This window comes from Sturnira hondurensis, unplaced genomic scaffold (genome assembly GCF_014824575.4).
Source record: "Sturnira hondurensis isolate 20B ecotype Veracruz unplaced genomic scaffold, ASM1482457v3 Scaffold0023817, whole genome shotgun sequence".
NCBI classification, from domain to species: Eukaryota; Metazoa; Chordata; class Mammalia; order Chiroptera; family Phyllostomidae; genus Sturnira; species Sturnira hondurensis.
This window is the reverse complement of record NW_028096448.1, coordinates 1,278,032-1,294,204: the sequence shown is the minus strand read 5'-3', so window position 1 is coordinate 1,294,204 and position 16,173 is coordinate 1,278,032. Positions and strand designations below refer to the sequence as shown.

The window sequence follows — 16,173 nt, the reverse complement described above, 5'->3', positions numbered from 1 at the left end:
TATTGGTTTATATCAACCTATCACTAGTGTTCTGGTCTCAAAGTAGAAATTAATAGATGTTTCTTAATTGTAGAATTAAAATCAGTGGTAAAAACAAGCAATAAACTGGGTTGAAAGATCAGAGCACTGTATCCTATCAAAGTCTTCACACAAGACCAGGAAAACCATCCTGAAACCCCCCCTCCACTGTCAGGAGGAGCGTCCACAGCACAACAGAAAAGTACAGAATTACTGTTTCTCCCAACTCCTCGTGATTTCTTGAAATTTTTGGAAAATATTCCAGGCTACCTGAAGAACAGTTTTAAAAAATCATCCTTATTTCTGATACTATTGGCATTTAAGGAGAACTACTTTGAAGCCACTCAGATGTTACATATTCTCTTTCAATGCCAATACTAGCCACAAAAATGTAGTAAATCTTGCTAAAGACTTGATGAATCTTTAAGACAAAAGCTACAAAGAAAACCAATAAAGAAAAGCAAATGTTTACTCAAAAAAGACACAGAAGTTCTGTAAAAAACTATCAATTAAGTATTTTTACAGATATAATCCTTTCAGACAGATTTTATAATTACATTGCATTGTTTTAAAAAGATTCTTACTTTTTAAAGGCTGTTATATGATACTAAAATTTCAAGTAACAAATTTTCATATAATGATTCATGAACAGGGACCTAATGAAGAAAGTAAACATTTTATAGTAATGTATTCATTATATGCTACAGAAAATTTGTGGAAGGTAAATTACCATAACTATAATAAAGGCTTACAATTTAAGTAACATATAGGAGGGGGCAAAAGTAGGTTTGCAGTTGTTTATATGGAAAATAACACAATAGTTAATAAGTAATAATATAAGAATAAATTCATCGTTTTATGTACTCATAACTGTTAACCTACTTTTGTCCCACCTGTATAAAGAATATAGAAACAGTACAAAATATAGTTTTAATGAGTAGATCTGAGTTCTACAAACAGTAAATAGTACAAAAGTTAGAAAATTTTTGAAGCTGAAATTCAAAAGAATTTGGGTAAAAAAAATCATGAAAAGACAAAAATGGCTGCACATCTAAAATTAGATAATAAAGTGTGAATGTAATCATAAGTTTACTGCAGTTATTATTTTAAATTTTTTTCAGCTGTTTAACATCTAAGTAATCATGAAAATGTCTTTTTCTTCTTCAGTCCCAAATTAAGTATTTTTTTTAAATGTGTTAGTCATCATGATATGTGACTGTAATTAGGGAATAATATTTTAAAAGGCCAATTAATCCTTTAAAAATGTTATATCTATTATATACTCATATTCTAAAATCATGTAATAAATAACTTTTCCCCCCAAGAGGTCCAGAAACATAAAGGAAAAAAGTCTACAAAGTTGATAAGATGTAATTTGTATTAGTCTATTTTAGTTACTGCATTGTTGGTCACAGAATATGTATACTTGGGTCTTACAGCTACTAACTCAATGCATATAAAAAAGACCATGAAGCGATATCATCTCATACCTTTCGTCTTAAAGGAGAAGTTACAGTAAGTGCAGTGGTAGGGGCGGACATCTGTGTGGGTTCGTATGTGTTTCTTTAACATACTAGGTTTCTTACAACGTATTCCACATTCTTCACAAATGTACTTTCCTCTTCCCCTGCCTCGGACATACACATACTCTTCATTTGATTTATATCTAATTTAAAGAAAGAAAGATGAATAGGGAAATTGGATACTATGCCTTTGATAAAATACTGATGATTAAAATTCAACCTAAAAAATAAAACAAGGCACAATTTTTATACTGAATCAATATAAATTTTATGCATGTACAAGTAACAGAATATTCTAGCTTTTTAAATCAACAACATTCTAATAGCTAATTCTAATCAAACAAAGTTATTTAATACTAGGTTTAATTTTTAAATATTTCCTCTTGTAAGTCACTGGGTTTAAAAGTTTTCTTTTGTGTTAAATTCAATCACAACAACTGTTATTTCTGAGTTTCATGATAACTATAATTGGCTTAAAAGCCAATTGGCATTTTGGTTGTCTCATAACCAAATACACAAAGACATCAAACAGGCAATGAGTTAATCTCTCTTAGAGCAGGTTTTCCCAGTCATTGCTTATTGTAAATCAGTGTGAACTCTAAGGTTCATGCTGAAAACTATGTTCTTAATTGCCTCCTAAGACCTATATTTCCTAAATAGTTATCATTTTCTTGAACAAAATGGAATTATTTAACATAATACTGAATATATATTTTGCCATGAAGATTCTGTTAATAAGCTGAGATACCTTGCAATATTTACATAAAACTGACACTGATAAGTCTTCATTCACATGAAAGCAAATGTACATTTAAAAGAAAATTTAAATGTACATTTAGAAGTAAAATTTGTACTTGCCCTCCATCAAATATTTTAATTCTTCTTGGTTCACTTTTGATTAAGGAATTCTCTTTATCTTGCTCACTGTTAATTTCAGAGGCATCTTTATTGCTGAATTCAACTACTGTGGACTTTTGATTACCTAATGCTCTCTGAAAGGAAAAAAAAGAGAAACTAATTTAATAAAAATGAAAACACAAACATGCTAAGGTTTCACTTGGAAAATAAAACATGGCAAGATACAGTGCACAGAGTCAACTTCATGAAATACATTTCAAGAAAGCAACAAGTTGAAGGTCATTTGCTTTTTCTCTTCCTTTATCTTTCATATATATGTCGGCAAACTGATAAATCTTATGCTATTTAAAATCCCACCATAGCCCACTGACTACTCCAAATGAAGGCTTCACAACCTTCCACCCTGGTACCCCTGGAGTTTAATAGGAACTTTTTTAATAGACTACTTCTTATATCTAACCCACTACTCATACTACAATTTAAGTGTATTTGTCAAAGAGCTTATTCTTTGGAGATGGCAAAGAGCTAGTTACTCCTTTTGAAACAATAATATGTCATTCTCCCAAGAAACATGACTAAATCCCCTTCAAGTTCAACGAACTGTTAGATTAAAGCATACACCCTATTTGCCAATATTTTATTCTCCCCTTATCCCATCACTTTAAACCATAATTCCGTTTCCTCTCTGTATCTTCTCAAAAGTTCCTGAATACTGAGAACTGTGAGGTACAAACACAGGTCAGATCAAATTTAGCTTTTGGCTTGACAGTAATTAAATCTCCAGAAGAAGGCAATGAACTCACAATGATAACAGTGTGTGTTCTTCTAGAGAAGCATTATGGGAACACCACCTTATGACTTTTACACAACTGCACCATCCACAAGTTTTCTCACTCAGCCCATTCGACTCTCTCGGAACTCCGAGAGACAGGCTGCACAAGAGGATTATCTCCCAGTCAGGAAAGACACTCTCAGCATTAAGTCACTTGTCCAAGGTCAAGTGTTAATAGCCAAGGCTGAAATTCCAGCCTCCTGGCCAACTCCAACATAAGGCACAAGTTTTCTAATGAAGGGCCTCTTTGTTACAAACCTCCCTTAAAAATTACATCACCATTTAGACAGATATTGTACCAAGGTGACTTAATAATAGTTAGTGATAATAAGAGGGTGTGTGCATCATGGATGGAGGGCCTCTGTGGCCAAAAAAAGAGGACCCTGGGGAGCCGCTGGCCTCACAAAGCCAGAAATGAAGAAAAGCTGCCTGCCTGAGTTTCTCAGGAAGGCAGTGCGAGGAGGCAGTGACACTGACCCCAACAGGTAAAAATGCCACTGACTCCTTTTCTCTTCCTGGCAAACACATCGGGTTTCCCCACCACTTGCAATATATACACTCTCACCTTTCCTTGACTTCACACCTTTAGGAGGAATCCTATTTCTTACCTCCTTTTCAATTCCAAATTCTCACTAATCTTTCACTTTCTCACTATCAAATCTGGTTCCTATTCAATCAGTTACCAATGAGCTAAATGTTAAAATCCCTATCATTTCCTTAGTCTTTAAATGCTTGACCACTCCTGGTATTATATGTTGTTGATGCCTTGTTTCTCTTAGAAATCCTTTTATTTCAGCATTTTCCTGTTCTTTTCCACTGTGAATTATAAATACTTGTACATTAACATTTGGGTTATGAATTAACATTCACCCTAAGAAATCAGTTTATAATTAGTTTCCTCCCTGTAGCAGTTGCCTGGTGTTGTGGTAAGTAGATTTTCCCCCTCATCTACCACTTTAAAATATTTGATTTATTCATTGATTTATCTATTTGTTTACTCCCCACATATTTACCTGGACTCTGCTATGTTCTAGGTGATGGACATATAAAACTGAAGGAAATACAGTCTCCACACTCACAGAACTCAGACTCTCATCTACACTGTCTGTTACAGCTGTCACTAGCACACATATAGAATATGTCCATCACCCAAAAGTTCTAATGGACTGTGTTGGTGCAGTGGAAGAGAAAGATGCAGAGTTCATCACTAAAATGCAGTATTGTAAAGTATCAGAGTAGAGTTATACACAAGGTACGGCAGCTGAACAGAGGTGATACTACTTAATTGGCATTAATTAAGAAGACCAAAATGAGAGCTGGTATTTAAGCTGAATTTTTAATGACTAGAAAGATTTGGTCAGTCATCCTAGGGAGTATGTTAACAAATAGTATGTCAATAAGCTAGGAAGACTTGAGACAGATTATGGAAGGATAGGAAAACTCCCGATTCATATATCTAGTTTAGGTGCTTGTAGAAGAGGAACTATAGATACATGCCCATCTGACTCAAGTCTCCAGTGTTATTAAAATTGTTCAGTCCAAATGCCAAGCTAGTCTTTATCTTTAGTTGACCTCTCCGGAAGTCAACGTGCTGGAACAACTTTCCTTGAAATACCTTTTCCTTGATCTGTGTGATACCACTTTCTCGCAGCTCTCCTTCCTCTATTAACAATCTCTTTCAGTTTCTTATGTGGACTTTCTTCATCCAAACAACCCTTTACACAGTTGTGATTCCCAGGACCATTCGAAGTCTTTGCCTCTTCTTTATCCTTTCCCTGAGCAGTCTCATTAATTACACTTATGCACTGAAAAATCTCCACATCCTCCACCTGGAGCTGTCTCCTAGTTACAAATCTAGATACGTACATTTCCAGAGACATTTCTACCCACTTAGTATTAAAGAGAAGCTGCTTTTCAAAGGCACTTCGGGAAACATATGAAGCTCTGTTTAAATTCTTGTGGGCAAGTCTCATCTTCTAAGATTCTGATTTAGTAGATTTAGAGCAGGGTCTGAGCATTTAAACATTAAACTCACCCTCCTTCACTGAGGAAGTATCAATAGCTCTCCACTACCATGCATATTTAGTTTTTACCTACACTGGTCAGGACACATAACTAGGTTGTGTGGATTTGATCCATCATCCTGGCATGTACGAGAGGCAACAAATCAATGTTTCCCTCTCACATCAATGTTTCTCTCCCTCTCTCCCCTTCCTTTCTCTCTCTCTAAAATCAATAAGCATGCCCTCAGGAGAAGATTTAAAAAAAAAAAAAGGACTCAGCTGAAGTCAGAACTTTCAGGGTATCTTCCCTGTATCCGTACCTCAACCTACTGGCAGTGTTAGACTTCCTTCTTTTAAAAGTGTATATACTTCCATTATAATACTGAACTGTGATATTTTCCTATTGATAAGTGTGTGTGTGTTTATGAACCTGTACTATGTGCTCTGAGCCTGCAGAGGGCAAGTACTCTGAATGTTCAGAGTCCAATATAATACTGTGATCTACCCATCCTCCCTCCCTCCCTCCCTCCCTCCTTTCCTTCCTTCCATTCTTCCTTCCTTCTTGCCTTCCTTACTTCACCACTTAAATGACTTTTCCCATTTTATAAAGCCTATAACTCTAATTTACGACTCTGATTCTACCTTACTCTATAAATCTTGACCAGATCAACATAATCATCAAATGTATGAGTTAGTTATTTTGGGAATCCTTTCTAGCACTAGGATGATTTTCAGAACTACAGAATGACTTATATTTCAAAATGATACACAACACTGATTATTCACCTCTGTTCTCTTGCATTAGTAAGGATAAAGCATACTCTCCGCTCACTTAACAATACAAACAAAACACTCATATGAGAGAAAGATGAAAGTAAGACCATGATTACTGTACCATTAAGTAAAGACTTAAATATTCAGCTGAGGGAAACAATGCTTAGGGCAAGTTATCATTTTCAAAATGTTTCAGGATACACAGGGTCTGGGTAACCCTTATCAGTGTAACTCCCAGGGCATATTTATCATCCTTTTTTTAAAATCACTATACACTCATAAAGTACAATTTATCATTCAAATTGTTTAAAAGCATCAAGACATGTTAAAACTCATTTACATGAAATAACTTTGTAGATAAATAATATTTCAAGTACCTTGCTTAAGTTGCTTTTCCACTTGCTTGAATAGACCAACAAATCTGATTTGGAACGAGTGGTTATTGCTTGACAATACAGTGATTTTCCAGTTTTCTGTTTTGAATTAAGGAGAGAAAGAGCAACTTTTGTAGGCAAACCAAGTGGATTTGGATTACTGGCACTGACTGTCCAGTCAGTATAGGCTGAAGTTTTCTGGTCATTCTGAGGCAAAGGCAATGTTTTCTGTCTGAACAGATAACACCACGTGAAGCTGGTTGTGGTCTTCAGGCTGGGGAAAGACAGCTGCTGTGTGTCTCCAGCATCCAACACCGAAAGAGCAGTCGCTGTAGGTGGACTTTGTTCTTGGATGTTCGCTTTGTCACCCTGATTTCTAACCTCTGGAGACTTCCTTTCTTGGTTACTGTCTGCGCATTCCAAAGAAGAAATGTGGGTATTTTCTGAAGGAAGAGGTGAATTTCTAACTGTAAGAGTTAGTGATGGAGATGACTTGATGTTTTCATATTCTTGCAACTCTTTTATAGGTTCTATAACTGTAGACTTAGATTGATCTGATAATAAACGATCAGCTGGTAAAACATCTGTCAAGTTAACAGCCTCACTACTAATTTCAGGTGGGGAAAAAATATCCTGTTCCAATGTCACACCTTCAAGGGGCTCCATGGTACAAACCTGCCTCACCAAAACAGGTTTCTTCTGCTTATTAACTTCATTAGCTCTTGAACTCAGTGGTTCAAATGGCCTAGTATCTGCTGCACAAACAGCTCCATTTTCATCTTTAGCTCGCTTTTGGTGTTTTTCCATGGCAATGTCTAAACTATTTGCTGGGGAAAGCATCCTTTTACTTGAAGCTGAAGATTCTTGTTGGGGGGAAAGTCTAACAATAGACATTTTCTGGGTTCCAGGCACAGAATCTGCCGGAGAAGAATTTTGGCCCATCTCTGAAAAGGCATTTTCACAAACAAGCTCTTCCTCCGAGTTTGGCAAAGCATTCTGGTGAACTTTTTGCAATTTTGGCAGGGAACTTTGTTCTTCAATGACTGGCACCACACTACTAGTAGCCTGGCAAATGGGCTGACTGGACAGATCTTGGGTCACAAGGATTTGTGGCAGAGGTGTGACAGCGGCAAAGCAATACCCTGGAACATTACTCTGCAGGTGAACAGGCAGTGTAAACGATGTCGGCACCTTTTGCACTTGACCATCGAGTGGCCCAAGCTTCAGTGGTGGCAGAGCACAGGAATTAGAAATGGCATCTACTAATTTGGTTGGTAATGCCAATGAAGACATACGATGGTCGGCCCCAACTGGATCTGAAAGAACTTGCTTTGGCAAAGAATGTGCAGGATTAGAAGAGCAAGACTGGCCTGACGTGAAAACCTGACATTGCAGTTGGTACTTGGGAGCAAAGCAATCATCACTTTCAGAAGAGACACATACACTGGGATTTACATCTGGTTTGACACTCTGTGTAGACACCTGCAGAGGCATCTGTGTGCTCTGGTGGCTAAGAGGTGCAGGGATTTGATTTAACAAATTGATACCAAAAAGCTGTTGAACAGGAAAGATGTTAGTAGAGTCGGAATTTGAAGTTTCTGTTTGCAGATCCTTAACTTGTGTCTGGGAGTGCACAGTATTTGCAGGAAACTCAGCTAAGAATGTACTAGTGAGCGGAGGCCCCTGAAATGGCACTGCGTTCACACCAGGAAGAGCAATAGCTTGGAAAGATGATGGGTTCCCAGGAGGCAGATGACTATCTGGGGCTATGTTTAAAGAAATCTGCCTTATCAGTGGGCCTCTCCTTCTCTCTAAAAGAGGCACATGTCCAGTCACTCCTGTGCCAGAAAGAGATGTCGGAGGCAAGTCCACAAGTGGCATTGTCTGAGGTGGAGTTAGGCTTCCACAGTCAAATGATTTACTTCTGAAATCAGAGACCTCCATGGATGTTTGCATGCAGTTAATCTGTTCTGAGGCAGCACGCCTCATTTCCCGTTGAGTTCCAGGCACATTAAGTGTATTAGAGCCAGCTGGGATCACGAGAAACTCTGTTTTATTGAGAAGAGTGATTTGGGGGGAAGCCTCAGTTTTAGAAACGTCCTCTACATCTAACGAAGCTGAGAAACTTGATAAACTACTATCCTTACTTAGACTCCTGGAGAGAGTGGAATCAAAACTTGACTCGGTTGAGGAATGCTCTATCTCAGCAAGACGGAGCCTCTTCTTTTTGGGTGGCAGTTTCTCCGTCGGCAATTTTGACAGTGTTTCACTACGCTGAGGCCAACTGAATTTCTCTGATTTTTCCTGATCAGGTACTTGGGTTCCAAGGTCCCGATCTGGCTCTTCTGTGACCAGAATTTCTGGAACTTGGATGTTGTGCTGCCGAACAAGCCTTGAGGCCTGTCCTAACACATGCCGTTCACTTGACATCTTTCTGGAACGTTCTTGAGGTTCTGCTCGAAGAACATCTGATAGTGCAGGCTGTTGAGGATGAGACATGTTCTGAGAAGGGTTGCCTTCCTCTTGGGAAATTCCTATCACTTTCAGGGACCCAAGCTTCACTGTTCTACTCAGCTCCTGGAGAGAAAGCGGAGAGCCTCTTTCAAAAGACTCAAGCTTGTCAAATGAATTCGGTCTGCTCAGTGAGTTTGTATGCTGGATGACTGAGATTCCGGTTCCATGCCTCTTTAACTCTATCTTGTCTTGGGCAACTGAACTTATCTGTTGTTCCATGATGGTAGACAGCTTTGGATCCATGATCTGGTCAGGGCCTCTGGCAACAGGCTGCATTTGGGAGTTTTGCAACTGTATATTTTGATGCTGCTGGTCACTTGGTATGACAATATTACGTCTAGGCAAACTGGAGGAAGAGCCCACAGTATTCTGCAACAGAAGGCCTTCAGAGCTTTTAGGAGAAGCTTCACTTTCATTTTGCTGAACTTCATCGTCATCTCCAACACTTTTCATTTTCCTCCGTTTTCTTATCTGGGATGTCTGTTCCCAGACCCCTGAGGAAGTAGCAACTCTGTAGTGCAGAATCTGAGGCTGTGTGCTGCTGGGCATGGGGCTGTGTTCAGGTTCTCTCACAGCTACCTTTGTTTTTGGTCCATGTAACTCTGAACAGTAAAATTTCTTATGGTTTTCAAAATTTTCCAGTTTTCTATACCTGTTTCTACAAGTTTCACACTCAAACATTGTCCCTCGCCCTTGATGAGATTTCTTTTTTTCTAACTGTGAGCCTGGTAGCAATGACCTGTTCCTTGCTGCTACAGTTTCACTCATAGCATTGCATCCTTGATAGCTCTCATCCAAGGGCTGTCCGGTACCAAGGACATGCACTTCACTTGTTGAAGGGTCTTCCACTGCTGTCTGTCTGACAAGGGTACGGGGATGTCCACTTTGGGGCACAGAAGTGTTAGGTCCTGATACAAAGACATCATCATAGAAAGCGCCAATTTTGTCATCAAATGACTGACTTCCTCTCAGTGGATGGGTGGGAGGTATTATGTTTGCAGGTACTGCTGAATAACCTGTAGTAGGCACAGAATTACTTCTCGTGATAGGTAAACAGTCAAGGGAAGGTACAGACAGAAGAAACACTTGCTTTGATTTCTCAGTAGGGGTGAAAGGGGACTTTGGTATATCAGAACTTGAACTTGTTCTCCGTCCCATTGGTTTTAAATCAAACTGGAAAGAATCCTTAAATATGTATGATTTGGGGGAATCAATACTTCCTCGCCGTGAAAGAGAAGTTCTCCGTGGCTTTACACTATCCAGTTGCTTGTCATCTACCAAGGCTTCATTGTCTGAGATAAGCTTTGATATCCGTTCTTCAAGTGTTTTTGTTGCCAAAGGTGGGCGCATCTGACCTGCTAGAAGCAATGCTTTTTCACCTGATGGCAACGTAGAAGGTGCTGGTGTACTGATACGAGGTGCAGAGGGCCCACTGTTCTTATTTGAGTCTTGTTCCATAGTGGGTAATGTTCTGGCAAAGGGAGTTGGTGGGCTCCCTGTTTGATCAGCACTTTCAGAACGTGAAAAGTAACCAGAATCTGTACTTCCTAGACTTCGAGGACTCAGAAGTTTTCCTTGCTGCTCCTGGGAGTAATCGGTAGCCTGCTGCCTTTGTAGCTGGGCATGTACTGTGCCTATGGGAGATTCTTGTTTTGCGTCTGGTTGACTCATGTCCCCTTTCTGATGGGACTTTCCATCAGTCTCCAGGGAGGATGTCCAGGCTGAATGTGACAGTACACTGGTAACCTGAAGGTCCTTCTGTTTCTGTGCACTAGAGAGTTCAGGCTTAGAATCTGTAAACTTCGGGCTGTCAACTCTTAAAGGGGATGACACATTGATAGGGTGGACTAAAACTTTTGGTAACTCTGTCACAGCTTGTGGTTCTGAAGACTTGTCCTGTAGTGAAACATCACCTACCACATGACCTGTATTGCTTGGAATGGAACTTGATTTTGGTAAAGCTTCAGAACTTGGTATCATTTTCATTATCTGCACAGGCTGCAGGTCCATGGAGCCTGGGTCATTCTGTTTCTCATCAGCAGCGCTCTCATCATCGCTCTCCCCACTGTCTTCTACATCTGAATGGATACTAAGTGCTTTGGGGGACTCGTCTGATAAGAACAAACCACCAGCCTCTGGCTGCAAGACAAGTCCCAGTTTGATAGTATGTGCATGGGATTTTTTGTGCTTATACAGATTACTTTTAGTCTTAAATGAAAATCCACAGGTCACACAGGGATAGGGTCGCTCTCCAGTGTGGGAGCGGATATGCTTTAGAAGCACACTAGGCTTTGCGCAAGCTCTATTGCAATACTCACAAATATATTTTCCTTGTTTTTTTGGCTTCTGATCTTTCAGAAGAAGATTGCACATTTGTTCTACACTGTGATTCACAACAGAGGCAACAGCAGTTGAATTATAAACTGGTGTGGGAGGTGGCTGTGTGGACTGGGCTGGACTTACTGATATAGGTAAAGCAGAATCCATTTGCTGGTTTTGAGGAGTAACCTGAGTTCTACTGGAAGGTGAAGTAAGACCTATAGATGATGTCACTGCTATATGATACACTTGTTCAAGTTTGGGGTTCTCTTGATTGTGCAGGCTTGTCAGTGATCTTGTGAAACCTGAACACACTGGAAGCTGTTGATTTTGTTGGTTAGATTTAGAAACAAAGTGTTCATGTTGATTATATGAATGAGAAACTGGCTGAAGTGATGCCTGCTCATTCTTCTGAGCAGTGGACACATGGATTGTGTATGAGGTACAAGAAGACTGTGATTCAGAAACAAATTCTTGTGAAGTCTGATTTGGGGCATCTATTGAGCTGTTTTTTAATTGAGAGGGGGATCGTACAGTTTTGTTTGGTCTTAGTTTTTCTACCTTAACTGTACAAGATGAGCCCTTTTGTGATAAAGTGCTCAGTTCTGGCTCCATTGCTTTCAGTAAGACATCAAATGCGGTGTTTGTATATGAGGAGGAAGTAGGACTACAAGTAGAGGAGATACATTCACTATGGTCAGTCCTGCTTTTACTTGACAAAGAACTAGATTCACATTGTCCATCTAGGAAATTTAACTTGGTGGGGTCAGAGCCTTCTGATCTCCATCTGCGCAGTTCAGATGGATGCTGCAGAAATGAGGGCTTCTTTGGGGAGACAGATTCTTCAGACTTAGAGGCCTCAGCAATCATCCCAGGTGTTTCTCCATTCTGTTTGGTAAATGGCTTCCCATTTTTTACAGGGCTGTGATTCTGTTTCTTGTGAGAATCTGAAGTACTCTGAAGAACAGCAAAAGATGACTCTTCTGTATTGTGTTTATGTTTTGCCTGAAGAGGATTTCGCAGTGGGGATTTTGGTATTTTTTTCAGGTGATTCTCAGCTACAATCTTTTTTCGTTTCACACCTTTAAGTGACTCTGAAGTTCCTTTAATACCAGCCTCCAAGATTTCTGTTAAAAAAAGAAAAGCAATTGGCAAAATGACACATATACCAACTATAACTTTTTTTTAAAATTGAGATTATTATCATAAGGGTGCAATGACAATTAACAAGGTACTTTAATGCCAGCCTACTTTGTATAAAACTGCATTCTAACATTAAGAGTGTTGCCAATCAAAACCTATTGTTGCCAATCACACAAAGACCTTAATGTACAGTTCTATAATGCTGTGCTATTCTCTTGACACCTCCACTCACCAAGATCCTGGGACCAAATCTTCCAAAAGTAAATTATCCTCCCTTTTCATTCTCACAGCTGAGGACTCTGTCTATAACAGTCCGAGAGAGCTGTCCCGCAAATAAGAAAAGCCAACTTTATAATGTAGAGTATTTAACTGTCTTGTTATTTTAGTATCTTTTCAANGACCTTGATGTACAGTTCTATAATGCTGTGCTATTCTCTTGACACCTCCATTCACCAAGATCCTGGGACCAAATCTTCCAAAAGTAAATTATCCTCCCTTTTCATTCTCACAGCTGAGGACTCTGTCTATAACAGTCCGAGAGAGCTGTCCCGCAAATAAGAAAAGCCAACTTTATAATGTAGAGTATTTAACTGTCTTGTTATTTTAGTATCTTTTCAAGCAAGCTTCTTAGCAAATTTCTAAATAACATTATTATTCAAACTATGCATGCTGATATTCTTATAAGAAAACAGACTACTACACAATAATTTTTATAACAAACATACCTGATATTTCAAGATAATCATATTAGCTGAGAGAACCATGAAGTGTTGCTTTATTAGCAATTATATTAGTGAACAGAAAAAGATGAAAGTTAAGCCACTTATTTGTGGCTCTTCACCAATCAAATTAAAAAGTCATGATGCTGTAATGTTCCTCAGTTAAAAAGAAGTTACTAATTTAACTGAACAAATATGCAATGGCTATGTTTCTTTGTCCTTAATGACAGGTAGATAGGTAGGAGGGAGAGAGGGAGGAAGGGAGGGAGGGAGGGAGGGAGGGAGGGCGAGCTTACTGCAAAAGAGATGAAACTGTTTCATCTCTTCTGTTTCTGGCTGTACTGGAAATAAATCATCATTTAAACAATATCAACTATCAACAACCCACAATCTCTATCAACTATTACATTTTTGAACAATTATTACTTGCCATAATTTAGTTTGTTTTCATTTGTTGAATCCTTGGGCACATAAAAATTATTCAAATTTATATTATTTATTTGTAGAAGAGCCAAATACTTCAATTCCTCATCATTTACAAATAGCAGTTGCAATGTACATATCTGAAATTCATATTAGACCAAACTGTCTACACCATAATAACCGCTTTGCATTTACTGAAGACAAAATTTACGCAAAATAAAAAATATTCCAGTCACCTTGTGACACCTGATGTGCTGTCATATATTTGTTTAATGAAAAATCACACACTAATATGATAAGGACACATTTACCCACCATAATCAGAAGGTCAGAAAGAAAAAGGTGGCTGGGGTAGGGTCTCATAATTATAATGTTTTAAGCTGAAAAGTATGGAAAAATGCATCAGCTTTGTTGCTATCACTACAAAATGATGTTGAGCAAATCTTTTATGAAATGCTGTTTTCTCTCTTCCAGATGAAAGTAACAAAGTCATTATGTACTTTATTATTCTCATTAATTAGATCAGAAAAATGGGCAAAAGGAAAAATTATAATCATCCAGGGTGAGTAGTTCTTTCCTCATTTCCAGAAAGCTTGGAGGTGGGTTGTAATAAAAATGAAAGCAAATAAAAATAAAATGAAATTTTAATTAGGCTGTTAAAATAAGTATAAAAACAGAGAAGAGAAACCACTTAGTCAGGAGCAGCAGTCCCCAGCTTGGGCGACTGTCCAAGTGAAAACACCACAGATTAAAAAGAAAAAAAAAAATCAGCCCATGCCAGGCCCCATCCAGAGCCCTGGTTGGGGTAAATATGTTTATTTATTATATTTTACATATTTTTTGAGTAAGGATTTTTAGATAAACTTATCTATAAAAATGAAACAATCTCTTACATTAAAAACAACAACAACAAAATCTCACCCCCAAAACCACAAAATTCAACCCAGAGTCAGAACACCAGAAACACACTGTTTTAAAGGAATTGTTGTCTTGTGTTCTTATGATACAAAAAGACTAAAATGTGTCTTTCTTTGTACTTAAATGCAAATAAAACTGAAGCGAAAAGAAACTTAAGATACATATTTCTTTAGAGATACTATTTCCTAAAATTTTCTCTGGGGTTAAGGGGAGGCAAGGATGGATGAAAGGTGAAGGGATTAGCCAAACAACACGTATGCATAACCCAGAGACACAGACAACAGTGCGGTGGAGGCCAGAGGGAAGGGGGCGGGGCTGGGTGCAGGCGGGCAAAGGGGCCATCTGTAATAGTGGCAATAATTAACAATGTAAAAAATAAAATCAAACTAAAGAATTTGAAAAACCCTACTTTAAACAGATTTTTTTGAGCTTTTGAATCACATGTAGATTTTAGATGAAATTAATTCATCTTTTGTCAAGTTGAATGACATTCAAGTTTATGACATTTACATTTTATTTGCATAATTGTTTATTCCTAGTTTTCTATTTGGGTTGCCTTTTGTGCATCCCCTGCTGGTAGTTAGCCTGCAAGGAACCGGCCTGCAACCCAGGCATGTGCCCTGACTGGGAATCGAACTGCAATTGTCTGGTTTGCAGGCCCGCGCTCAATCCACTGAGCTACGCCAGCCAGGGCATCTATTTGATTTTTAACACCTGGTGCTAACTCCCCAATTCTTTCCTGCAAAACTTTGTACATTCCGGTGCCTCTGGCAATGGTGCTCATACAGAAGCCTTGTGCCAGCCCCACTGATAGTTTCCCCTCCTGGAGGCGGCTTACCCTTGTCCTGCCTGTATGTCTGCCAATGTTTTACTTTTGAAGTCTTTATAATATACCTAGGAGTCACCTCATTGTTAATCAATGTACAACTTTTAATTTTTCCCCTGAACATCATAACCTTTTCTATAAGGAGATTAGTTTAGATATTTCAGAAAACTATTATATCTTCAAGTATATTTCCTGGTCAATTTGTTTTCAGGGTGGGCTTGCTTACTTTATGAGCACCAATTATCTTTATGCTGTATCCCCATTACGATTTATATTGCTTTCATCATTTTCTTTTTTGCTTTTGCTTTCTCTAAAATCATTTAAAGCTTTTCCCTTAATATCAATAATTCACTTTCCTGGCCATTAAAGTTCCTTACTGTTTCAAATTGTTCATTTTGGACTGATGTTGTTTTGTTCTCATTTTGTTCCCTTAGTTCTGTATTTCCCATTTCATCTCATCTTATTGTCTCATATTATGTTTGAGTTTCTGTTTTAATAAATTTATGATCTTATTAAGGTTTATGCCATTAAGCAGAGTTTTTGGTTTGTCTTTTCATGTTCTCTCAGCTTTCAAATGCCCAAAGTCACAGGGAATGGCAAGGGGTGGCATTTGACTGAGACTATGTTCCTGACTGTCTTTTTCTAAGTTTTACTTATTCATTCTAACATTTTGTTGGGTCTCTTTTAAGAGGGTTCACTCTCCCATTGAAGGAGGAAAGCCCATTCCATCATGGATGTGGATGACCTGGGATGTTGATGTTGAATCAGCCTGTAAATTTAAGGCCTTACAGGTGTTATTGTTAGGAGATAAAAGGATCGTGGCGGAGATGAGAGAAACAGAGAACACCAGGCACATAGATGAATATGGAACTATCATTCTAGAGGTTGACTTGAGGCAGCTTGCATACCTCACTATTGACCATCAGTCT

General features: G+C 38.4%; 1 protein-coding gene across 5 annotated transcripts in view; it reads right to left on the bottom strand.

Moving 5' to 3' along the window:
- HIVEP1 (HIVEP zinc finger 1) overlaps positions 1 to 16,173 on the bottom strand; it is a 146,368-nt gene that overhangs the window by 27,446 nt on the left and 102,749 nt on the right. For all 5 annotated transcript variants that reach the window (XM_037037980.1, XM_037037984.1, XM_037037981.1 and 2 more), the window contains 3 exons: positions 6,386 to 12,342; positions 2,400 to 2,533; positions 1,509 to 1,684 (listed from right to left, as the gene is read on the bottom strand). In XM_037037980.1, coding sequence (XP_036893875.1) covers positions 1,509 to 1,684; positions 2,400 to 2,533; positions 6,386 to 12,342 — 6,267 coding nt within the window. The remainder of the gene's footprint in view (positions 1 to 1,508; positions 1,685 to 2,399; positions 2,534 to 6,385; positions 12,343 to 16,173) is intronic.